We start from the raw sequence: 26,837 nt of genomic DNA, 5'->3' as shown, positions 1-26,837 counted from the left end.
TATATTAACTAACATTTAACAAAGATTAATAAATACAATTGTTCACAATAAATGTATCACTTATTGTTAGTTCATGTTAGTTCACTAATGTTTACAAATGAGACCTTATTGTAAAGTTACACAGTCCTTTGATAAATCACTATTCAACAGCATTAAAGGGATAGTTCACCCAAAAATCACTTACTCACCCTCAAGTTGTTCAAAACCTGTATAAATATCTTTGTTCTGCTCTACACAGAGGAAGATATTTGGAAGAATGTTTGTAACCAAGCAGATCTCGTCCCCCATTGGAAAAAACAAAACAATCGTAGTCAATGGTGTGGTGGTGGTGGTTTACAAGCATTCTTTTAAATATCTTCCTTTGGGTACAGCAGAACAAAGACATTTATACAGGTTTGGAACAACTTGAGGGTGAGTAAATGATGACAGAATTTTCATTATTGGGTGAAATATCCCTTTAACCTAATAACTAATGTCATTAGCATCAAATAAAGGAAACAAAAAAATACAGAGATCTAAAGAGAGGAAATGATTTTAAAGTGTTACCTTGGCTCTTTGTAATGGTGGTGACAGTGATTCTCTTCAGTTGGGAGCCATTGGACAGTCTTTCTCTGATCTGGGCCACCTGTGCGTTATATGGTGACAGAATGGCAATGTCTTCTGGCTTCACACGGCCCACTGATACCAGCTGACGGCAAATATTAACCTGCGTAAAAACACATCTAGCTTTGATTTGTGTAAGTGCAAGCTCATTGGCACCAGAACCTGAAAAATGAGTAAGTTGGGTGACAATTTACAGTATAAACTGAGTTAAGTCTAATAGGAGAGGCAATACAGGATTGAATCAAATTTTTTATCAAATATAAAATTAGGGAGTATGTGCTATGTAGAACAGAAATGGGTACTTTTTTCAATAATAGTGCCATTTTGTTAAATTAAAAATTGTTTGTATAAGGTGAGTTCAATAATTGCAAACATGCAGTTTGACGATAGTTTAAAAATAACTGGGTGTAAGATTTCTGTTCTGTTTGCATCATCCTTTACTTACAGCTTTCTTAACCTCTTCAAGGTTGGCTTTTGAGTTCTCATTTCCCCGTGCAGTTGAAACAACCAAACTGATCTCTTCTCCACGTATATCTCCAAACAGAGTGTGTTTGCTTTGTCTTGTTGTCTCGGTCTCAGCACGAAGCACACTGATTCGTTCAGGCACAACAGTTATCAGCTGACCATGGTAGTATGTTTCTGATGGAAATTTGCAGATTTCTTCATGCTAAAGAAAGAGTAATCTTTGTAAAAAAAAAACAGTAATAAAGGTGTGTAAGAGTATACCGTGTGTGAAGCAAATATATGTACCATTCTGTACTGGGTGTCAAGCAGTAGTGCTCTATCCATGTAACGTTCAAACAGAGAGTGTGTCATGCCCAGTCTCCGCACATGCTCATTCTTCACGATCGGCCGCAACTGCTTGTGATCCCCCAACAGCACAACCTGCAAGATGAGTATATGAGACTGTGTGACAAGGATCAGAAAACCCTCACGGAAGGATGTGAATGAAAATGTTTGTAAGGTCAGAGTAATGTAGGAAGAAGTAGGTCCCTTATTTAGATGTGCCTATGTTAGTTAACCGTTAGTGCTTAAAAACGTTATAAATTGTTGCATGGAGAAAACTCTTGAGTCACTATTTGCACTCACATTTCATCCATTTTGATTACTATATCAGATTATACTATTCTATATTCTATATAATATGTATTTAGTCTTTAAATGCTTTAGGGTCAAAGATGAGAAGTCACCATTTTGGTGTCCGCATCAAATTAAATTCACTAAAGTGATTTTATTTACATAAAAATATTGGTGAAATAATGTTCCAAAGTGTAAAATTGTAGCATAGTGGTCAGACTTTACTATTTTACAATTACATCTTTAGATATACACAAAATACCAAGTTAAAAAATAGATTTGTTTTCTTAGCATTTTTAAATAAGTGTTGCCTGCATTGACTATAGCTGTGTCCGAAACCGCATATAGTGCACTGTATCGGGTGTCAGGCTGTATTCTGAGTGAGTGACTTCATTCCCTACAATCATTCACTACTTTACACATTCCATGTACACACTCGCTGAAACACTATTTTCCAAAATCCAATGTGAGGAGGACTAAGTGGATTATCGAGTTTAAACCAGAGATGACGTCTTTTTTATTTCTGCTTTAACATTTATTTAATGGAACAGATGCCCGAGCCACCTCAGCTGACCCCTCTCTCGATGTGGAGGAGCAGCGGCTCTACTCTGAGCTCTTCCCGAGTGACCGAGCTTCTCACCCTATCTCTAAGGGATTGCCCAGCCATCCTGCGAAGACAGCTCATTTCGGTCACCTGTATCCGGGATCTTGTCCTTTCGTTCATCATGACCCAAAGCTCATGACCATAGGTGAGAGTAGGAGCGTAGATTGACCGGTAAATCGGGAGCTTCGCCTTGTGGCAACAAACCAGTACATCGACTGCATTACTGCAGAAGCTACACCGATCCATCTGTCAATCTCCCGTTCCATCCTTCCCTCACTCGTGAACAAAACCCCAAGACACTTAAACTCCTCTATTTGAGGCAGGAACTCTCCACCAACCTGAAGTGGGCAGGCCACCCTTTTCCGACTGAGGCCCATGGCCTCGGATTTGGAGGTGCTGATTTTCATCCCAGCCATTTCACATTCGGCTGCAAACCGTCCCAGTGCATGCTGAAGGTCCTGGTCTGAAGGGGCCAACACGACAACATCATCCGCAAAGAGCAGAGACGAAATCACATGGTCCCCAAACCTGACACCCTCCGGCCCCTGGCTGCGCCTAGAAATTCTGTCCATAAAAATTATGAACAGAACCGGCGACAAAGGGCAGCCCTGCCGGAGTCCAACATGCACCGGGAAGAAGTCTGACTTACTGCCGGCAATGCGAACCAAGCTCTTGCTTCGGTCATACAGGGACCGGACAGCCCTCAGCAAAGGACCCCGGACCCCATATTCCCGGAGCACCCTCCACAGGCCGCCTCGAGGGACACAGTCGAATGCCTTTTCCAAATCCACAAAGCATTTGTGGACTGGTTGGGCAAACTCTCATGAACCCTCCAGCACCATGTAGAGAGTATAGAGCTGGTCCAGTGTCCCACGGCCCTGGACGAAAACCACACTGTTCCTCCTGAATCCGAGGTTCCACTATTGGCCGAATTCTCCTCTCCAGTACCCTGGCATAGACTTTCCCAGGGAGGCTGAGAAGTGTGATCCCCCTTTTGTTGGAACACACCCTCCGGTCCCCCTTTTTAAAAAGAGGGACCACCACCCCGGTCTACCATCCCAGAGGCACTGTCCCAGCACCACAACATCCAGAGACTTGAGATCCACCGAGGAGTTTGAAATTGAAAGGTAAGGTAAAGAAATGGATACTGTATATTATTTTTTTATTATTATTTAGGCATTAACTCAATTTAATGTGTGTTACTAACAGCCAGGTGTTTTAATAATGTGTGACATTGTTGTTAACTTATTAAACTGTAAGTAAGAGATGATAATTTGGTGGATGATTTCGGTCACCTGTAATTCGTTGTTAATTATCTGCGTATTTATTCTAATGTAATCATCCCTATTTTTTACAGTCAATGAATCATACTGGTCTCTTGAGGGCGCTCAACAACCACGTCATCTGAGCATAACAAACTAAAACTAAAACTTTACTAAAAAATACTAGATTCATGAATTAATGTACTGTACACTTGTTAATGCGCATTTATTTATTTATTTTAATAGTATTTAATGATTATAAACACATAAATCATGAAAAAACAATTATACAATTGGTGAAACTACAAAGCTGGCACGGAGGTGTGTATAATTAAAAATAAAGTCATTATGATTGTTATTGTTGTTAATATTATTTTATAAAGTAAGAAACATGTAAGATAAATGTCGTTTTATCACTACGTGTGACAACTCCTTCACGTTCACGTTCACTCCTTGCAGATATAGTGCACTGAAATGCCATACACTATAAAGCGATTAGTGAATGAGTGAACAGAATTCGGACACAGCTTCTGATCTTTAAATTATTGAAATAACCAGAGGACTTTTGTTCCCGAAAATGTAGTTTGGTCATTCCGTGTAAAAGGCACAGGTAACCATTCTGGAATCATATAAAAAAAACTGATACTCTTAAGCAGTCTGTGACATCATCAAGAGACACCCTGAAGATCGTGTGATGCTGCAGCAAAATTAGTTTATTGCTCTTAAATATTTGATAATTTTACCTTTTCATGGTGTGTTAACTTAAATTACAAAAACACTTCATTTAGTGAAATGCCTCAAAAAACGTATTCGTTAAACATATAGATTATTTGAAAAATATCTTGTGAATAATTGTGATTAACTTTACTAGTCAAGCTCACTATTTGTTGATAGCCTGCAATATAAGCTGAAGTAGTGAAGTTTAGTTATTCAAATTAATGCTTTTTTCATTCAGTGTAATGCGAATTCTCTGTGAATGACAGTGTCACTGAATAAATAACAATTTTAGCATATTATTTATATTACAGATAAATGAGGAATGTCTTCTTGTATTGGTTGATTTGTGTTATTAGTTTATTTTAGATGCCCTTAGTTGCTAGGCCCTGTAAAAAGCCAAAAAGCTGAAAAGTAAATGAAGACACAATGTAGCACTCTTAAGGCCTGTTCACACCAAGAACGATAATCATAATGATAACTATATTAGCATCCAACGAACAAGAACACTGTTTATTCCAAGCATGTGCTGCAGGTTTGTTGTCCGCTGCTTTAAATAAGGATGGATTCTGATTGGCTGTCAATGTTTTTAGTGTTCATCTGCTGAAAAAAAAAATCACTCTGAGAGCGATTCCAACTATATTGTTTCTCTGTGCTAGTGTGCCGTTATAGTTATGATGTGGACTTTGCTATTCTTTTATATTTAGAACAGCTTTTAGTTAACTATATCCTTCTCATTATCATTATAGTTTACTTGGTGTGTGAACAGGCCTTTAGCAAGGAAACAAGAAAGGTAATGAGGATTGCAATTGTTAATATAAATGCTTACCAATATTTCTGAACAGAGAGTCCCCCCTCACTATGTCACAAGTTCAAAAGGGGCCATTGAGGGGATTCTCCACCCCAAATACCCATCCTGATAACGTCATTTATGTTGGCAAACAGAAAGTATTCATCATGTAAATAAAGCTGCAAGCAGTCATTTTTGGGACAGAGCAAGTCAGAAACAAAGTGACAAGCTAAGCAAGCATGGCAGGGAGCATAAGAACAACCTGCTTATTATCTTTTCAACATCTGCTTCTGCCATCATTTACTCGGGAAGATTATTAAATCTAATGTAATGATACAGACTACTACTAAAACTATTGGAATTATGGGAACAATGACAATATTCTCTCCCTTTTTGGCAAAATGTCATTCAGAGTAACAAAACATGGTCATTCAGCCTAATGGATATATTTATGTAAAAATCAAACAATCGACTTATTCTGACCTGTACTGATTAAATATGTAACTTCTTGCTGACAAATGAGTAAAACCTAGTGGTTTTTGAAGGATAATGGCGAAGTATAAAGATTAAAAAAATTACAATTAATTAGTATTTGGGTCCTGCATGATCCTTAAATTGAGTCTTTTAATGTGTCATCAAATGATTCTCGTTTTAAATATGCCTGACAAGATTTTTTGGTATACACTAAATGGCATTATAGTAGTGAGTGTCTTCTGTAATTCATGTTAAAAATGTATGATTGTTATTGCTTAGAAAAATTCTCATTATGTGTATTCTGCTTCTACATTCTTTCTGCCATATTGATTTCAAAGGCGAGTTAGTAAGGAGATCAATATACTTATTCTTTGTCTCCAGCTTCCTATTTGTTTAGTCTGCTATAAAGAGTCTTAAGTTTAGCTTTCTTCCAAACCCTAGTGTCAGTGCTTTAATTATTTAGGCTGTGCAGGAAGTCTTGAAAGTCTTGTCTAGGTTATGCGTAGGTATTTTACAGCAAGTTTTGCCTAACATTTCTGTACAATTTTAATCCATTTTATTTGTGTATATGTTTATATGTTATTGACAGACTTGTTTGTTATAGATGCGTCAAGAGTCACTCTGACCTTCTCCGGTTTAAAGCTGACCAATGGGACAAGCGTCTGGGGTTCTGTAGCCATGGCGCACTCATCGATGAGGATCTGTCGTGCACTGAGTGTCTTGGTGAGGCTGGGTGAGGCGGCAGCCGTGCAGGTGCAAAGAATAATATCATGCTGTTCCAGTTCATACAAACGTGCAGAATTTAGCAGCTTCTTATATCTGAGGACACAAAATTTAGTGTCATGCAGACATGCATTCACATATAATCACACACTTGTAGACACACTCTTAGATGCAGAGATGTGTTTTAGGTAGATTTAGGAAAGATGGAGATGGAAATTAAGCCACAGGTATTTAGAGTTGTTTGTGACAGTTTAGCATTTTTAAAATGGAGACAAATAGCATTATTACAAGAGAAACATTTACGTACTCCTCTACGTCCTCGTCTGTCAGTGAAAGGGGGTCACTGGCAATTCTTTGATCAAAGTCCTTTATTGATTGGGAATCAGGGTTGTGAGAGTTGTCTCGGATTCTATGATGAAGTGTTATGTTCCTAGATGCAGGAATGTGATGAGTTTGAGTATTGTAATGATCTGTGATTATTAATATTATATACGATTTGTGCAATAGCATTATTTATTGGTAGTACCTGAGCTCAGATTTAGACCGCTCTTGGCGGAGTGATTTGTGTGATAACTGTATGTTGCTGCCAGGGTAGGGATACTCCTGCATCTCCATCTGTCTGCTGTACACACGTAATGGCTTCAGCTGCTCTCCAAACTTGAGCAGGTATTCTGTAAAACCAACACAAGCATATAAATTCATCAATTTCTTCTTCACACAAATACTAGTTCCCCAGAACACAAACCTCGACGTACCTGCAACTACATCCACAGACTTGTTTGAGGGTCCACAGTAAAGAATAACCTCTCTTTTCTTTTTGTCTTTCAGCTTCCAAGGATTCTTTGAGTTCAGCTTAGAGAACCAGTACACTATATACGCTCCTACAACTGTTTTTCCTGTTCCTATAAAGGAGGAAAAATGCAAAAGAATCTTCTTAGTTGCATTAAGAAACATTGAGGGGAAAAAAGGTCAAATCCCTGTTACTGTGATCAACGGTCTGTGAAGATTTTCTGTGATTAAAGGCAAATTAACACTGCACTGGCAGATGCCGATCAACATAGACAATCACCAAATTGCATTACTTCACTTCTCAGACATTACATGACCAAATGGTCACTGAATGTTCAATCTGCAACAAAAAAAAAGTGCTGACCAACACCAGCATACAGGGGAAACACATTCATCCAACAAAACCAACACAAACGTCATGTCGTTGGTCAGCGTCTGTCTGTGCAATGTAAATTAGCCTTTAAGGCTAAACTAAAAACTTTATATGTACAGAATTTTTAACCTGGAGGCCCTTGAATGAGAGTGAATTTGCCATTCAGAGCTCGTTCCAAAGCTTTAAACTGGCTTTCATTCAGTTGAGGCAGACCTGCTGGTGGTTCCTCTCTCATAAGCACATATGGTTGTACAGCTGGATTGGAGCCTGTGGGTTGATACAACCAAAAATACTTAAAAAACAATTCACTAAAGTATATGTCATTAAATTCTACTGTAAATACATAATTTTAATCTCACATAATGACTTTTTAAATGGTGTTAAAAAAATAAAATAAATCACTGCATAGTTTCTCAGAACCAAATTTTCTGTATTTCAAAAAAACATTCTCTCTCTCAACATATGACATACTATGAATTTAATGCATACTTTCTTTTCCAATCCGGTGTCTGAGTGCAATGTTCTTAACGAGTTCATTAGCTCCTGTTAAATTGTTCACTGCACTTTCCTTCCGTCTGGATAAATCAAGCAGAAAAAAAAAAAATCACACATCATTGCAAGTGGTTTTCATGACTTTGCCTCTATACATTAAACAAAATATATTTATGAACTGATTAATGAATATACAAAATGTAAGTACTGTAATGAGACTGGTGTAATGCAATATTTTGCAGCATAATGGTATTAGTTGTAGTGTACTGAATTTTAATAATGTAATGTAATGTTTATTGAGTGTGTTGTATTCTTACATGTCTGGAATGAGTTTTGGGATCATCTCCACTGTGAATGTGTCATTCCGCTTGAATTTTGGGGTGTTCATGGGTGCACATTTTATGTTGAAGCGAATAATTTTTGACTTATTCACACTGTTCTCTGGAGGATCTAAACACAGAATTGTCACACCATGGGCCACCCAAGTAAAGTATTTCGGATCCAGGTCTGACTGATCTGCTTCGATCGGTTCGATCAAAACTCTCTTTCGGATACAGAGCAAACACTTGGCCAGGTCAAATTCAATTGCCCATTTTTTGACATGTTCTACAGGTAGAGAGAACGTTCCAGAGAGTCCGGAAGGATCAAAAGTTATGGGCACATTCTCTACCACTACACAATCACTGTCATCCACAGCAGTTGCAGCAGACTCCATTTCACAGAGGGGCTTCCATATCTGCACATACTCCTCTACATCCTTGTATTGACCTTTGGATGGGCGGTTTGCAAGTTTGGAAAAGCACTTAATAGGATTGCCAGTATGTTCCACACAGATCTCAATGTTTGAAGTCACACTCAATAACTGTACAGTTGGCGCCCAGTAGCCCCTGTCCCTTTCTGAGGTCAGCTGGACCTGGACAATGTCTCCAGCTTTCAGATAGAGTGTAAAGTCAGTGTAATGACCATCTACTGACATAAAAGTGTTATCAGGATCCAATCGAGATGTATTCTGCACTTTATTGATCTCACTGTGATCTCTCATGTCTGCTGCCAATATGAGGGACTTCGCCTCTTCCCACTGTTCGTCTCTCACTGCCTCAACGATGGCGTGCCAGGTGTTTTGATGTATCTCTGAACAGATTCTTAAGTTCTGCAGTGGGCTCGGGGTCATGCTCAATGAATATATCCGTTTTTTCCAAGTCAGTGTCACTTGCTTTCTGTTGAATAACGGTTGATCCTCAAGCTGTAAATTCCTGTACTTAACAGGAAGCTTGTCTGGGAAAGTTCCTTTATCAAACGGAAATGATAATTTGAAACTTTCACTGTCACGTTGGACAACAGTGACAAAAGCCACTTTGTATGTGCTTTGTTTTTGTAGATTGACTGCCAGATGAAGTGACTCTGCTTTACTCTCATACGTCTGTGCTTTAATTTCTCCTATTTTACACTTGTCACACAACAGATCAATGTCTGTCTGTGAATACTCAACAGGACGATCGCTAAGAACTGAATGCACGAGCCTCTGAAGAACCACATCTATGTAACGGCGAATGGGTGAGGATGCATGCGTGTATGAGTCCAGATTCAACGAATAGTGCCCAAATAAAGCATCTGGGCATGAGAAAGAACGAATGAACACCGCTTTTTCGAAACTGGCCTTAAACTGATCAACTGCTGGAGCCAACTGTGGATGAATGTCATCTGTAGAAATAAGGTCAGCCATTTTGTAAAAGTTACAAGACAAAGCTGCTAATTTAATCTTTTCCCACACAGATGTCAGAATGATGAAACGGCCATTATTCTGCCCACTGTTTGAATCCAGATGTTCCGCCAGTGCTTGTAGGGACTCCTTGTCATTCTTCAGTCTACTCACCAGTTCAGGCGAAGCGGTCACTGGACAGCTAAAGGTGTTCGGAGACAGGGTTTCTTGATCAGTCAGCTGATCACTAGCTCTTTTAAACATCAACTTCAGCTCCTCCATCATTAACCTGCACTCGCTGTCTTGTGATGATTCAAGATCAGCAGGACTGGAACTGTCCACTTGTCCAGAGAGTCTCTGTATCCTGTGATTAAGTGCAAAACGAAAAGCCACAAGGATGCAGCCTTCTAGAGAATCCAACTTCATCTCATTTTCCCCTGGCTGGTTGATGATGCGGTCAGTCTCACTGTAGGACAATGCCCGGTTTGACTTTATGCAGGAAAGCACCAACGTTTGCTCTACTAGTTTGCCTTTTGTCTTTTCGACTTTCAAAATTAAAGAGATAGCGCGCTGCTTTTTGCCTGGCATTAGACTCCACATGTGTGATTGTGCACCCAAGCTCTGAATATTGTCCCCAGACACATAGTTAAAAAAATCTGCTTTGTGAACTCCAATTTCAAAATGGTATTCAGAGTCACTGACAGAGATGGCATCTTGTAGGTGGCTTGATAAAGGGCTGTGGTTATCATCAGGGTTATCTCTAGACCCTGGAGAGTAAACAGTGAAGGTGATTGTGTTATTCAGGTCCACTCGATTTCTGTCGATTTGAAATGTCAGGTGTGAGGATAAAGGAATGAGTTCCATATGTCGATTACTGATTTTCTCTAATTGGTCTGAGGTTGGAGGAGCCTGACACCTCAGAGGAGTGCAGAGTTTAGTGCCCGTCTTCTCTGTCAGAAATTTTGACACTTCATGGTTAAACATTATGTTTAACTCTTCAATCATTACATTTGCTTCTCTCTTCCCTGGATTCTGGTGTTTTTTAGTTTTGGCATAGTTCCATTTTTTCTTTAGTCGTGCTTTGCGTCGGCTTCTGGCAAAACGGTAAGCCACCCTGACACAATCCTCCAAAGTATCAAATCTCAGCTCACCATCACACTGGCTTATTATATCCTCAGCCTCCTTGTAGGTCAGCTTCTTATTAGAATTGACATGAGAGAGATCCAATCTCTTTTCTGTGATAATGCCTGATTGCTTTTCCACTTTGACAATTAATGAAATGGCTTTACGATCTTGGCCTGGGAGAAGACTACAAAGGGTGGTGGAAAGACGTTTCGGGAACATGAATGTAGGTTCTTTTCTTGGTTCATAAAAAGTTGCTCCCCTCTCTTTTGCAAAGCTATCAAGTGAACTGTCCTTAGGCACAAAACTAGCCACATCTGCAATATGAACGCCAATTTCATAGCAGCTTCCCATATCTTCAACACTAATGGCATCATCCAAATTTCCAGCCTGGTCTGGATCAACAGTGAAGGTTTGTAAAGCTCTGAAATCTCTTCTTTTCTTGTCATCAATTCCATCAGTTTTCATCTCTGAAAAGGCATCATCTTGCATCAGCGGAGGAGACAGTAGTTTGAACTCTGATTTCAAAATCTCAAGTCCCTCCTCTAAAGATGTCCCAATTGGTAGAATATCTGTAACTCTGCCTAGCGGAAAGGAACAGTGTTCTTTCCAGCCCAAAATCTGAACAACAAAAACAGAGTTCTGTTTTGTTTGTTCATCCACATAAAAATTTCTTGTTAGTGTCCAATTGCCATTGGCAAACTTGTATAGTGGAATACAATTGCGATTCTCTTTTTTTACCAAGACACATATTTTGGTGGTGTTGTGGTTGAGGGGTATCATCATTTTTGGCACCAAATATTTGTCAGGGTTTTGTGTACGTCTGTGGTAATTTTCAGCCTCTAATAAACACACAAATTCAGAGGATGTAGGTAGTCTGTTTGTACAACCTAAAACTCTCCCAGAATTATGTTGCCTGGTCTCAACTACAACTTCATCACCAGGGAAAGACATGCCAATGTTTTTCCTCCCTTCAATATTAATGTGTTCAGATGGGTTATCGTAAGGTATTACGTAACCTGATTGGTATCCTTTCATTACCAATTCGCCATGCCTGTAGATACCAGGCTGATTCCTGACCAACTCCAAGAGGTTTTCCTTTTCAGAGGAAAAGAATAAAGGCCTCTTTTGTTCATTCTCTTCATCTGACTCCTGTACATCACTTTCATAGTCTTCCATCTCTTTCAATATAGTATCCGTTTCAGCCTGGAGAGGTACATCATTCTCAGAAATCTCTAACTTTTCTGTCTTCTGAAATTTAGAAATTTCCAATACTTCCTGTTGTAGTACATCTCGGGTAAAATTATCTGGTTTAGCGCTGCCCTTGCTGATGCAACGCTCTATGTAGGACCTCCAGATTTTTGAACACTTTCCAAAACAACAAAGAGCACCAGCATCTCCAACTACAACCACCAGTGATTGGGCTCTGGTCAAGGCAGTGTTTAGTGCTCGAATGTCATCAAAAAACTCTGGGGAGCTTGACTCTGATTGAAGAAGTCTGTCTCTTGTCTGAACTGTTGTTATGATGATGACCCTGAACTGCTTCCCTAAGGACACAGAATTTGAATGGGGATGTTGTAATTTAAAAATAATAATAAATCATTTTAAAATAGATATACATATTGACACATTGTGACTGAAATACAAATGTAACAGATTTTTTTCTTTCTTTTTTTCTTGATAAATCAAACATGCTCCCTGAGCTCCAGTAGAAAATGATGTTCTGAATACCACAGTACCTTGAATGTTTGCTAAATTCTGAACAGACACTCCATGAACTCCTTTCTGACGGAGATGAAATCTGATGACCTCAACCTAAAAAATTGAAGGGGGAAAAAATGAAAAATTTGTAGAACAGGATGTGGATTGTATATTTGTGACTCAACCATTTGTGAATATATATTCAAATAATATAGAAATTCTGAATTTCGAAGGTGAAAATTAATATTAGAATATGGAAAAACACGCCCGTCTGCGGTAGCAGAGGCGTGGCTGTCTGCTGCGAGTGGGCGCGCTGCCTGAGGGAACATCACTCAAGTGTAGGCTTACTATACACTAACTAAATAGATATTGCATGAATAAGGTAGGTTAGATACAGCAGTTTCATGTACAGCAAGCTTCCACTGGTTTGATTATTTACCATTTCATGTCAAGGAAAAGTTTCATGTTTACCACAGCACAGCATAGCTCACACAGAGTGTCGGTTTTATATACAGTAAAACTTCAATTAATGTTAATAACATTTGTTTCAAATCACTGAATGAAGCCTGCTATATTTGGAACAAGAGTTGCGATCTTAAATTGCTTGCACACAACTCTTGATCAGCACTCTACATTTACTAGCACTCTACGTTTATTGTTGTTGTTCATTTAAAGGATTAGTTCACTTTTGAAAAAACTTTTGCTGATAATTTACTCACCCCCATGTCATCCAAGATGTCCATGTCTTTCTTTCCTCAGTCGAAAAGAAATTTAGGTTTTTGATGAAAACATTCCAGGATTTTTCTCCATATAATGGACTTCAATGGGAACCGGATGGTTCAAGTATCAAAAGACGGTTAAAAACTGTTTCAGATGCAGCTTCAAATGTCTTTAAACGATATCAGACGATGAATTAGGGTCTTATCATGCGAAACGATCGGTTATTTCAAAACTTATTCCAAAAATGTAACTTTTATAAGGACAAATGCTAGCCTTGCCTTATTCTGTGAGGCGCGTTTGCAACGTCACGTAATACGTAATTACGTTCAAAAGGTCACGGGCGACGTAGCCGAAAGTACAGAGTCAGTGTTTACAAGTTGAACGCATAGGTTGAACGTGCAAACTAACTCAAACACCGTTTACAAAAAAAGGAATTAAAAGGAAAAACAACGATGTCGGACGATTTTGATTCTGTACTTCCGGCTACGTCGCCCGTGACCTTTTGAATGTAATTACGTATTACGTGACGTTACAAACGCGCCTCAGAGAATATAGCAAGGCTAGCATTTGTCCTTAGAAAAGTTACATTTTTGGAATAAGTTTTGAAATAACCGATCGTTTTGCATGATAAGACCCTTATTCATCGTCTGGTGTCGTTTAAAGACATTTGAAGCTGCATCTGAAACTGTTATTAACCTTCTTTTGATACTTGAACCATCCGGTTCCCATTGAAGTCCATTATATGGAGAAAAATCCTGGAATGTTTTCATCAAAAACCTAAATTTCTTTTCGACTGAGGAAAGAAAGACATGGACATCTTGGATGACATGGGGGTGAGTAAATTATCAGCAAAAGTTTTTTCAAAAGTGAACTAATCCTTTAAGCCGTTACGTGCAGAGAACGTGAGGGTGACGGCGAGAGAGAGAAAGAGTGCCTGCAAGTGCAAGTGAGAAAGCGAGCGAGAGTGAGGTCAGTTGTCTTGGCCATTAGTTGATTTACATGTTTTTGTGTAGGTAATACATTGTCAAATATGTTTAAACTTAAATAAACAACCTATACAAGTAGTTATGTAACTGTGCAGCTGAGATAGAGCCACTGTAGTCACTTGGACTATTTATTTAACAATGTCTTTAACTTTTCTGGGCCGGCAAGTTTCAATCCCTTAGAAGCCTATGGAGGAGTGATACAGCTCTCAGATTTAATCAGAAATATCTTAATTTGTGTTTTGAAGATTAACAGGGTTGGAACAATATGAGGGTGAGTAATTACTGTCGTAATTAATTATTTATCGTAAGGAATAGAAATAACCTTATATAATGTAGTATAGTTAGTTTTTAAACACGAAGATTGCATTCAGCATGACACGCAAGCAGCGCCGTTGTGATGAATAACCTGCTTGTTAAAGCGAATGTAGTATAATCCTGTATCTGAGGCAAAATTACTAAAAATACAGCGCCAATTAGCCACTGAACCAGCTTATAACATTTTCTTGAAGATTGTGCTGGTTGCATTTGAGGTACAGGTCATGGGGTTCCTCAGATTTAACTCGAGACCGGTAAGCAATAGCCTTAAGGAGAGGTCGTGTCTCCTTCATTGCGTATTTTGTATATTTTGAATATATCCCTCCACTGCAAACTGTAACCCCTTTTGCCTCGATCTGGAGGATATCGTCGAGGTATTGCTCCAAAAAAGGTCATGACACACACGGGTATACCTCTTCCCTTCATGTTCGTGTTTGATCATTTGTTTGACGGGCGTAGTAACAAGAACTATGGGGCGTGGCTTTTGCGAACGGTCAAATGTTAAATTCTTTTCAATTCTCATCCCTAATGCTTGTACAATATAAAAAAAATATATTTAATTATTAGCATTTATTCATCCATGCATACTTGTATGATATAGCATAATTAAGTTTTAGCCATAACATTTGTCCTATGTCAAGAGTGATGAATGCTGTTCATCAAAAAAGTACCTGTCGGCCTTCACTAAGAACACAGATCTGCTTTGGCTCTCTCTCACCCCATTCATTTGGCCAATCAGTCAGAAGCACTTCCACCATGTTTACCACACTGTTGACCTCCGCAAGATTGAACCACGACATGGAGGTGGAATTCAGATGGCATTCTCCTCTGACATGCTGAAACATCAGAGGGTGTAGCCTCGGGTGGGGTGGGACATCCCCTTTTGCCTTGATGCCATCACTTACATAGAAGTAAGTGGAAACAAAGTCCACTATTTCTGTGTTGGAACGGTAGTTCTCATTAAAAATGACTCTGCTTTTCTTAGCAATGTTGCTGTTCTCATCCTGATAGTAGTGGAAGAGACGATTAAGCAGGGTGTGTTCTGATCGTTTGTCATCAGTTACAGAGAAAAGTTTTGGAGCCATCTGCATGTGGTCTCCTGCTAAAACCACTCGAGTGTGTTTGTCTGCTAAACCCAGAGCCATGAGAGCTTCAGCCTCCAGCATCTGAGATGCTTCATCAATCAGGATATGACTGAAGAAACCTTCAGGAAGCTTCAGCTCGCGGAGATGCCGTGCCATCGATGTGGTGGTTATAATGATCTGGTGTGACTCTAGATCAGAACGTGCTGGGGAAATGAAGGACTGTCTGTCTGGAGAGCAGAGACAGTATTTTAGAGTGATGTCATCGGTTGCCTTGATGGAGGCTCCACCCTTGTTTGCCTTTATCCTGAGTAATTTGAGGTTTGGGTGTCCATTTGTAATGTATGAATGGAAGTGCTCTCTTACATATAAATCTGCAGAGCTATAAAGGAACAAAACTCAAAGTTAGATTTCTTAAATGGAAGGGACTGTGAAAATAAAACAAATATTGCAAGACATCTTAATACAAATTAAATTCCCATCTGTTATCGTTCTTGTTTCAAATAACTGGTAATAACAATGGATAATATTGTATTTTATGGTCAATTTTGTGGTCAAATATTTGTATATAATGACCACTAAACTATATTTTTTATATAATGTCTAATATTACTTCTCAATTTCTTTTTGAAGAAATACACTTTCAATTTATTTTTAAAACAAATATATAATATCAATAACTCAAACTTTAATGTCTCAAATACTATCGCAAAAATTGGTTGATGCATAATCGTGATCCCTCTGTAGTGTTTATTTTGTGGTAATGATTGGCTAAAACTACATTTTTATTTATTTATAACTTACCTGTTGGTATATGTGCAGATGAGCACTTTGTTTTGAGAACGATAGGCCAGCTTTTTGGCTGCTGAGGCGAGACAGAGTGTCTTCCCGGTGCCAAATGGTCCGTAGATTAGCAAGGGAGGAGCCACTTTGTTCCTCTCACACTTGCCAAGGATGAAGTTCAAGGCAATTTGCTGTTTGTTGTTCAGTTCAGTCTGTTTGGTTATGTCCACAGGGACACAACAGTTACTGAGGTCAGGTAGAACGATGTGCAAGTTTGGTAGGTGATCAATAGCCTGGTGCATCTGACAAAATGACAGTCTGTTTAGCTGAAACTGAACCTCCATTTCACATCTGTTTTTTTTCCACAGCTGTAGCTCAGACACACACCGTGCAGACAGCTGAAGACCAATGTGACCCTCGCCAGCAGCCTGTTTGAGCACCAATGCCTCATACGTGTGGTTTATGTGCTCTGCTGACACACTGGCTTTTGCTGGTATGCAATTCACCAAAGCCATCTGCACCCCTCGTTTAAGCACCTGCCCTTCAGGCGAGTCTGGTGTGAGCGAGCAGGACACCTTCAGAGTGGCAAAGAGCTTCCCTGGAGCGGCTAAAAAACGTGATATGCCATCACTTAACTGGTTAGAGAGAGACACACTCCCACTAACATTTAATCTGCAAGTTTGGGGGGGAAAAGAAAACATATTCAACTGTTAATTTATGGCAAAGATAATGTAACTGTAAAAAGAGAGAAAATAGCATTCTCAATACTGATAAATAAAAAAATCTCTAATATTGACCAAAACTCAATATGCTACAGATGTATGGTGTATTTCATTAAACCATTGGTTTTCTTTTATTTAGTGATTAGATGATTATATAGCACCAACACGAGTGAAGATTGGACCATTTGTAAAAGTTTTTTTTTTTAAATTAAACATAACTAACATTTCTTTTTTTTTGCAGTGTTGACATTTAAAGGAATAGTTCACTTTGAAATTAATTTTTGATATGTTTTAGCTTACCTCAAGGGCATCCAAAATGTAGGTGTCTTTGTTTCCACAGTATTTTAAATTTTGATATTTTTCGGTCAAACTGTTGTCTGTCAGTCATATAATGGAGGTTTAGGGGGTCAACCTCAAAGAGTATGCAGAGAAGAAGTCCAAATTAAACATGATTGAATGACTCGTAAATGTAAGTACACATTGATGGCCTAAGACACGAAACGAACAGTATTTATATAGTTTTTACCTCGTGTAACCACAGCCATGTTCAACTGATCTGACAGCACGGGCGCTTCGGTCTGCGCATGACACGAGGTAAAAACGAAATAAATACTGTTTGTTTTCTCACACAAACCGCTCATTTCGTGTTTTAGGCCATTAATGTGTACTTACATTTACGAGTCATTAAATCATGTTTAATTTGGACTTCTCTGTGCACGCTCTTTGAGGTGAACCGAGGGTGGACCCCCTAAACCTGCATTATATGACTGATTGACAACAACGGTTTGACCGAAAAATATCAAAATTGAAAATACAATACAATACAAATACTGTGGAAACAAAGACACCTACATCTTGGATGCCCTTGAGGTAAGCTCAAACATATCAAAAATTAATTTCAAAGTGAACTATCCCTTTAAGTCATGTGCGTAGGGGAATTTCTATTTGTCTTTTCAGACTGACTAGTATGTCAGATACAGTAATATGGCCAGCCATAGACATCTATGGAAAAATGGATTAAATTAGAATAACGGTGTTTTGGCTGTTCTTTGAATTCAAAACAGTGACAACGTATTGTTTTCATAATACATTCCACCTATTTAGTTTGAACCTTAACGCCAACCCATTCATCCACCTTTCCTTTCAGCCATAATTTCAGATTTTATTACAACACCATTTTAGCTATGCTTAACAATAGCGCTGATTATTGAAACTGCCCTGCCCATATTTCATCCATTCATTGAAACTGCAATTAACTTGTTAGAAAATAAAGCCTTTAATCTTAGCATTGTTTGCTTTCAGTTAAATCTATATTCAATTCAGTGATTATACCTGCCTCGTACTATCAGACTCAGAGGCCATTAAATGCTATGATAACATGAAATGCCTCTGATCCCAGTATGAGTTCAAATTCCAGAGTTAGAGTGCATGTGATGATAAATAAGTAATCTTAAAATGCACTATTTTAGAAGTAGAAATTATATTCAAAAAGTAAAAACTAATTTGTTTAGGTGGTAAAACACTGTTGCCATGGGACCCACACTATAGGCCAAAGTCTGTGACTCATCAGTATGCAGACCATTTAAGAACCTAGGGATAAGAGAAACTAATCTGCAAGGGAAAATATGTCTATGGGTGTGACTGATACTATGACATTAGATTCATTTTATCTATTAATAATGGTGTGGCCTGTAGACATGAAAAAATTATTGAACTTAGATCAGCAATTAACACTGTTTACAATTACATACTAGATCTCTACCATATGAGGATATACATAACCTCCCTTAGAACTAAAAAAAAAAATCATAATAATAGAATCCACCTGTTCAGTGTGAACTCCCAAACCTGTTTATCCACTTCTCCTGTACATTACATAAAGATTTGTTGAGTTTAACGACTTTTCCCATGTTTCATGAGAACAGCTATTGGCTTGAATTCACATTTAAAAACATGTGAATATGGTAATGGGCAGTGTTGGGCATGTTACTTAAAATAAGTAATTAGTTATAGTAACTGAGTTAGTTACTAAAAGTAAAATTAAAATTACCAGGGAATAAAAGTAAAATTACCTTTTGCGTTACTTAAAAAAAAAAAAAAATAGGCCTGTCAAATAACTTGCATGCACCCAATATTAAATATGTTAAATGAATGAAATGGACACCACAGAATAAATTATTGTTATAAAATACTGTACACTAATCTGCACGATCGTGATGTTGTGGGACAATGTGCGAGACACCTATAAAATGTAATATATTATTTTAAATATTATCATAGTAGAACAATAAAACATAATTTTAGGTTTAGAACTTTTAATATTATTTAATATTTCACAGACCACAACTGGCCAACAAATAAGTCTAAAAATAAATTATGCTTAAATGTACCAAAAATGTATAAATAATAATAGAAAAATATACATACACTCTTTGTAGTGAAAATTTAAATGATAAACAGTTTAACAAGAAGCGCTCCCAGAACCCGAATTCCCAGAACGTTCCCTGCAGGTTATTTGTTTATATTTTATTTGTATAACCATGTAAATTAATTAAAACGCTGCAGATGATACCAATAGGCTACAGAGATTATTCTAATGATGAAATTTGTAATTTATTTAGATTTATTTATCTCTCTAGCGCAGTCGAGCGCACTCTCGGACACACTCTATCTTGCGCATTGTCTAGCGCGCTCGCGGCTTTCGCTTCACTTTAGTCTAGTCTGGCGCCTCGTAAACACACACACACACCAGAGAAAAAACTTTGCAGGTCCTCAAGCGAAGAGAGAGCCTGATCCGATGGAAACCACTTCAGTGAGCTCAATTAGGCTACAGTAACACCGCATTTGTCATTAACGGTAACGGCGTTGTAACGGGGAAAACAGTAATTCGCTAGATTACTCGTTACTGAAAAATATAACGCCATTAGTAACGCCGTTTATTTATAACGCCGTTATTCCCATTACTGGTAATGGGTAGCTAAAGCATAATGTGTCCTTGGTCGACTTTTGCTGAGCCTGCAGCAGAGTATGTGAGCGGAGTGGAGTGGGAGCGGAGCGAGGAGTGGAGCGGCATGATTTTGAATGGAGCGCGGAGCGGATTTTTTAAAAGTCGGAGCGTCGTGGTTTTCACTCGCTCCGAGCGCGCTCCACTACCGCTCTATCACGAGGACAATTCATGCCAACGGCTCATTATAGAACTGCATTTTTAGTAAGGATTCACGTGTTAAACACATTACGCTAGCATGATACAGATGGATCACTCAAATCAGAAAAAAATGTGAGGGTTATGATGACGCCGATGGACATGAGTGGCTGCGGGAGGTTATAGTTATCAAGCCTGTACTGAATATGAGCGGGCACTACGATCTCATGAAAGTGCGAATCTATAGCACATATTTCATTTCTCGTGCCTATTATTATATGCCAGAAAATTGTTTGTGCGTGCAAATGACGCACACTAAACCCCTTGGTTAGGATGGGTGTGAAGTGCGTTCTTGCCATTAAGTGCGTATCGTAGGCTATGCCCACGAGAAATAAAATATAGATAGCCTACGCACTTTCATGAGATGGGGCGCTGGATCGGGCGGGGTGAAAGCACATTTTAAACAGGTAACACTTATTCACCAACGCAATCGCTTTCTCACTAATGCATTGCATTCAAACAAATGTAATCATACAGTCGGCTACCTGTCAGTATTTGATTTTAAATGAGCATGAATCTGTGAGAAATGTAGCGACCCGTAGATAAATAACTGATGAAAACGTAGTTATTTTCTTCTTTCCGAACAAAATGTGCTCTGCAAAAAGCAGCAATGATATTTAATTTATAATGCTGATAACCTGTAATAAGCATAGCATGTCATAGGAAAAGTTTGCACACTATCCAAATCCAATAAACAACATTGCAACTATTCTCCTAACGTTGTTTTTTTTTTATTTATTTACTATGCCTATGTATCTATTATGATGAGGAGACATTATGTGAGATTTTAAAGCATACTTAAATACTTTATTCGGAATTTCCTTGGGGAGCGAACACGGAGCGGTGTTTCTGATATCAGTGAGCGAGGAGTGGAGCGGGAGCGGTAAATGGTGAACCCGGAGCGGAGCTGGAGCGGAGTGATTATATAATGCTTGGAGCGTGGAGGGGAAATTGTTGCCGCTCCACTCCGCTCACATACTCTGGCCTGCAGGAGACTTGTTCCCGACAGTCAAAGAGGCGTTACGTCACTTGTAGGAAGACCGCAAGTGTTAAGGATGTCATTTGGGACAGGGCCTGTGATGGTTGACCAATGAAATCAGCTGTAGGGTGGGATGGGGTTTGCGCTGGTTTGGAGGGGCACTATATTCATTTGAATCACGTATTCATATAAATATAGTAAATTTGAAAATGAACACCTTAGCATATATTTTAAGTGGTGTACTATGTCTTTAAGCTATTTGTACCTGCTAATGAGCTTCTCCTCAGCAATTTCCTCTCTGAACAGAAAGTGGTGAGCTCTCTCTCTGTAGTTGTCTCGGTGAATTGGGGAACTGTGATCTGCATGAGGATTGAACTGTAAGTTCAGCTGGGGTGATTTGTATTTACTAAGCAACTGCTCGTCCTCCTCTTTTCTGGAGGAGAAGGGCACGATAACCCTGTTTCCTCTGTTCCAGCGCTCATTCGAAAGACGCTCGGCACATTCACTCTCTTCAGCCTCATCTGGCTGGACATGGAACTGCTGACCGACTCTCACCTTCAGTTTCCGAAGAAGAACCGGTCGCAAGTCGAAATCAAACACCAACCACTGCTCGTACACTCCAGGGCGGAACGACAGAAAAGACACACTCAGCTGGTAGGTGGAGTGTGAGGAGCGAAGGTGGTGGCCTGCAGTGTGTGTGACTGGGGGAAAGGTGTTCTGTAAACTGTCACTCAAAGAGAAAACAGCACCATTTTCCACTTTCAGTAGAGCCACATGAGCCAAGGACCTCTACACAAACACACATACACATGGACAAAACAAACAAGGTTATCAATAACTAGTGTGCAATAAGGCTGAATGGGAAAATGATGCAGGTTAGTGTATATTTCTGACCTCAGTGGTGATTGTGAATTTCCATCTGATTCCACTGTCTTCTTGTAAACAGTCTACACAAAGATTCTCATCATGTGTAACACACACATCATCCACATGCTCAGAAATCTGTAAAATACACACATGTCCATATTTGTGGATTTTGTTCCTTTTTATGTTAGTATACTAACTTAAAAGTTACTATAAATACAAAAACAACATTTTAATTCCCCTATTACATGGCTCTCATATGCTTGATTCTTACTGGTATATTGTGATTTTATGTAAACAAACATCGGTAACACTTTACAATAAGGTTCATTAGTTAACATTAGTTAATGTATTTACTAACATGCACTAACCATTGTTACTGCATTTGTTCATCTTTGTTAATGTTAGTTCATGAAAATACAGCTGTTCATTGTTTGTTCATGTTAGTTCATGGTGCATTAACTAATGTTAACAAGATTTTAATCAAGTATTAGTAAATGTTGAAAATAACATTAACAAAGATTAACAAATGCTGTATGTGCTATTCATTATTAGTTCATATTAACTAATGTAGTTAACTAATGTTAACTAACGAACCTTATTGTAAAGTGTTACCCAAACATCATCAATGTCAGCATATTTTAGCAACTAAAAGAGGAGTACACTAAACAACTTTTAAAATGAGATCAGATTTGAAAAATCTAGGCATACACTTGCAGACTTTGTAAATAGTTCCAAAGAAAAACAAAACATACCAGACTTTCAAGTCTGACCACAAAATTGTGCACAATGCACATGGTAAATTAACAGCTCAAATTAACAAACATGTTTGATATCCTCTGATTGGATGGAATCAAAAATTGAAATCTGTGACCATGATACACTACACAATTTTCTGTTTCGGCAACTAGCATTGACTCGTCCAGACTGTAAATTGAATCAAAAATCTGAGCAAAAGTTATGCAGTATATTACATCCTTAAAATGAAAAATATTTTAAAATGTTTTGTGTGTGTACATTTAATTCACATGATTTTAAATACTCATAAAGATAGATATCATATGCCTTAAAAACATTAAAGGGATAGATCACTTTGAAATTAATTTTTGGTATGTTTTAGCTTACCTCAAGTGCATCCAAGATGTAGGTGTCTTTGTTTCTGCAGTATTTTCAATTTTGATATTTTTAAGTCAAATCGTTTGTGTCTCAGTCATATAATGCAGGTCTATGGGGTCCACCTCAAAGAGCATGCACAGAGAACTCCAAATTAAACATGATTCAATGACCCCTAAATGTAAGTACACATTGGTGGCCTAAGACATGAAATGAGCGGTTTGATTTTACCTCTTGTAATCACAGCCACATCCAAGTGATCTGAGGGCGCGGGCGCTTTGTGGCTGCGGTTACAAGATGTAAAAACGATATAAATACTGTTTGTTTTCTCACACAAACCGCTCATTTCGTGTTTTAGGCCATCAATGTGTACTTACATTTAGGGGTCATTAAATCATGTTTAATTTGGACTTCTCTGTGCATGCTCTTTGAGGTGGACCCCATAGACCTCCATTATATGAATGACAGACACAAACGGTTTGACCTAAAAATATCAAAATTGAAAATTCTGTGGAAACAAAGACACCTACATCTTGGATGCACTTGAGGTAAGCTAAAACATATCAAAAATTCATTTCAAAGTGAACTATCCCTTTAAAGTTACATGGACGAAGTTGGGCAGAGTTGGGCAAGCAGAATCCTTGGGCAGGATTTCAATGTACTCACAATAAGAATCTCATTGCTGCTGCTTCTGTACTCTTCCAGAAGTTTCTCCTGGTATGAGGAAAGCTCATGAGAGTTTGACTGGCCATCTCCTTGTCTGCTCTGTTCAGCCAGTCGTTCTCTTTGCGTGATCAGATGAATTAAAGTCTTGTCATCTAGGTTTGTGTTTTTTTGCAAGTTCCACACTGCAGCTTCTTCTGGACTACTGGCAAAAGTGCAACGGTCGTGATGCACATAGCACCCGACATCCTCCTTGAAATACCAACACACTTCATATCGACTAGGTCGTGGATGAGAGGGCCGAGAGAACACGGGGCTCCATTTGTGACCTCTGACCTTTGCTCTGACAAGCAGCAGATTGTGAGAGCAACGGTGAGGCGTTGCAATGATGGAGTAGGAAATGCGAGAGTACTGATGAATGCAGACATTACAAGCAGCTCTCAGCTCATACATCTGCATGAACTCCTGCAGCTGGGCATCTCTAGCATTTACTGTAGACATTTCTACAGATTCAAGCCATAACATGCATTGAGTCTGGCATGAACACCTTCAGCTGGGCACCCACAGCTTCAAATACTGCAGTAAATTCAACCTAATGTGAGGAAAGAGAAGAACACAGCTTATCACATGACTCGTTTACATAAGGGAGAATGCAAATACCATTCAAAAGAGCATAAACCCCTGCTGAAAACAGAATCACATTACTACTATGCTTAGACCTTTGAACAGCTATAGGGAAGTATAAAGAATGAATTATGACAATGAAGGAACATAAAAATTTACTTTCTACATGACATACTTCTCATATTGTGCAATATCTCATGCTTTATAAAAAATAGAGATTAATTTATTCAGATGCTGCTTCTTTAAATTATATATATTTGGTAAGTGTCAAATAGGCTTTTGAACTATTTTAGAGATAATTTTTAATTTTATTTTATAAATGTATAATTTACATGCTTTTTTGAAAGTTTTGTTTATAAAAACAGTCTGATAATAACTGATGAGCTACTGAATCACATAAAAAATATTTCACATTATATACTGCATGCAAATGTGCTGCGGTCTAGTCACCTTTTTTGTTTGAATACTGCACAATTTAAAGAAAAGAATAAAACATTGCTAATTTACCTATTATACTTTATTTTACTGGTGGTAAGCAAAGATTGCATTGTAGAAATACAGGTATTCTGTCATAGTTGGCCAGAGCTGTTGTTCTTGAGGTTATGTGAGAAAGAAAAGCTGGGGTGTACAATACAAGGTTAAGCTTATCATGAACAGAAGACAAAACAAAAGACTTATTTTCCAATTTGACAAGTGCAACCTAGCAACCAGTGTGTGAAATCCACAAAAAAAAGGGCTATTGACTCTGCCACAGAACAGGTTTTGGGTCAAGTGGTTTTCAGACTGGTTCCTGTTGTTAGTAAACCACAAACCTCTTTAACCTGAAGCCTGGCTTCAGATCATGTAAGGATTATTTTAGATCAACATGTAATGAAAAGGTCTATGTAATGAAAACTATGTAAATTGCCTATGTAAATATTACACAAATGCATTACACAAAATGTGCACATATACATAAGGATTCATTTCATTACATATTTATCTTCTTGTACATAGAGTGAGGTCAGGTATCAAAGCACAGAGGCTGTTGCTGGGCAGCACTGCCTTATTATGAGGTGGTTGCTTCAGACTAATTGCCAAAAGTAAATACTGAATTATTATTATTATTTTACAGTGCTCAACAGTACCATACCATATGTGTCATGATTATGCAGACGTTTTTGTGGTGGCAGCAGGAAATGTGACCGGTTTGACTGCTTTTGAGCTCTCATGTGCCATTTAAATTAACAGTTTATCACTTTAAACACTAAGAATGCCCTCATATCTTCCCAAGCATCACATTACATTCATTTAGAGTTCATGGGTTGAAAGTTGAGCAAAGTTGAGCAATAATGACCAATGAGTCATTCATTATTTCCTATGTGTGTTTACCCAGGTTTGTACACAGAAAAAAGTAAAAAATTTTGTCTAACAGTTAGACGGCAGGTGCAGATTAAAATTTGTATCTATGCTACGATCCTCCGATTCCTCCCTCTAGAGTCTAGACTGTCTAACGTCGACCGTGGGGAATTAACAGTTACGACAAAATGTCAAAAAGAGTACATTTTCTATATGGATATGAAGGGCATTGTTATAAATTTCTGTTGTAAATTTAAATTATAGGTAAGTTAGCTAACGTTACAGTTGCAGCGTCGCACCAACAGCCAATGCAAGAACATGATATTAAACATTGGCCTTGAAATAAACCACGGTAAATTAAAATAATCTTAAACCTACATAGTTTAAAAGTAATTAAAGACCGTGATATCTTTGAGAACACTAAAATATGAATTATTCTCTAATGAAAAAAAAAACATAACAGCGCGCGCCTGACGTAGCCTACCGCAGAAGCGTGAAGCGGAACAACAGCCATGATTTCTACACAAATAAAACATAATTTTGAACGCACCTTTACATCTCTGAGGAGGGAAACGTGGGGTCACCTGTACTAGAAAACATCTCAATCAAGTGCCCACAACGCAAGCCAGACTTCATGTTCCTCTAGTTACCCTCAGCCGTTCGTTTACTTGAGTTTCGATTTCCTGGGCTGGGAGTGAGACTGAGCCGGTGAGGGGTGACGATGTCATTGATCACGTCCCTTTTTTTTTTTTTTTTTTTTTTTTGGCACAACGACGGAGTGAACATAAAAAATAGTTGTCTAGCAAGACTTTTTTCTTCTAAAAAAGGAAATTCTTGATACTAAATACAAAAACTGACAGCCCTAGTACAAACTTTTATATTACTGTCGCTCCCTGATCGCTTACTGCCTTGATTATGCCCATTTGAGCTTGGAATCTTTAGTACTTTTTTTTTTTTTTTTTTTTTTCCAGTTGCAGCATTCAAGATCCAACTCTCAATTTGCTCAGGAAAAAAGGTTTATTG

The 26,837-nt window shown here is 38.3% G+C and overlaps 1 protein-coding gene across 2 annotated transcripts in view; it reads right to left on the bottom strand.

Moving 5' to 3' along the window:
- Positions 1-26,523, bottom strand: part of helz2b (helicase with zinc finger 2b) — a 29,649-nt gene extending 3,126 nt beyond the window's left edge. The window contains exons 1-17 of one of the 2 annotated variants that reach the window (XM_039654536.2): positions 26,365-26,519; positions 23,856-24,444; positions 22,107-22,214; positions 21,478-22,001; positions 16,331-16,981; positions 15,116-15,908; positions 12,462-12,537; positions 8,219-12,269; positions 7,899-7,984; positions 7,539-7,676; positions 7,003-7,149; positions 6,774-6,918; positions 6,555-6,677; positions 6,151-6,343; positions 1,354-1,488; positions 1,049-1,270; positions 547-706 (exon numbers count right to left, since the gene is read on the bottom strand). In XM_039654536.2, the coding sequence (XP_039510470.2) occupies positions 547-706; positions 1,049-1,270; positions 1,354-1,488; positions 6,151-6,343; positions 6,555-6,677; positions 6,774-6,918; positions 7,003-7,149; positions 7,539-7,676; positions 7,899-7,984; positions 8,219-12,269; positions 12,462-12,537; positions 15,116-15,908; positions 16,331-16,981; positions 21,478-22,001; positions 22,107-22,214; positions 23,856-24,377 (8,074 nt within the window). In that variant the 5' untranslated portion in view covers positions 24,378-24,444; positions 26,365-26,519. Of the gene's footprint in view, positions 1-546; positions 707-1,048; positions 1,271-1,353; positions 1,489-5,089; positions 5,177-6,150; positions 6,344-6,554; positions 6,678-6,773; positions 6,919-7,002; positions 7,150-7,538; positions 7,677-7,898; positions 7,985-8,218; positions 12,270-12,461; positions 12,538-15,115; positions 15,909-16,330; positions 16,982-21,477; positions 22,002-22,106; positions 22,215-23,855; positions 24,445-26,364 lie in introns of those variants that run through there. The other variant, XM_089131130.1, reaches the window with a different exon arrangement.
- Between the last annotated feature and the right edge of the window lie 314 nt (positions 26,524-26,837).

Source organism: Pimephales promelas, chromosome 5 (assembly GCF_988280905.1).
Source record: "Pimephales promelas chromosome 5, fPimPro1.hap1.1, whole genome shotgun sequence".
NCBI classification, from domain to species: domain Eukaryota; kingdom Metazoa; phylum Chordata; class Actinopteri; order Cypriniformes; family Leuciscidae; genus Pimephales; species Pimephales promelas.
This window is presented reverse-complemented; position numbering and strand designations above follow the sequence as displayed.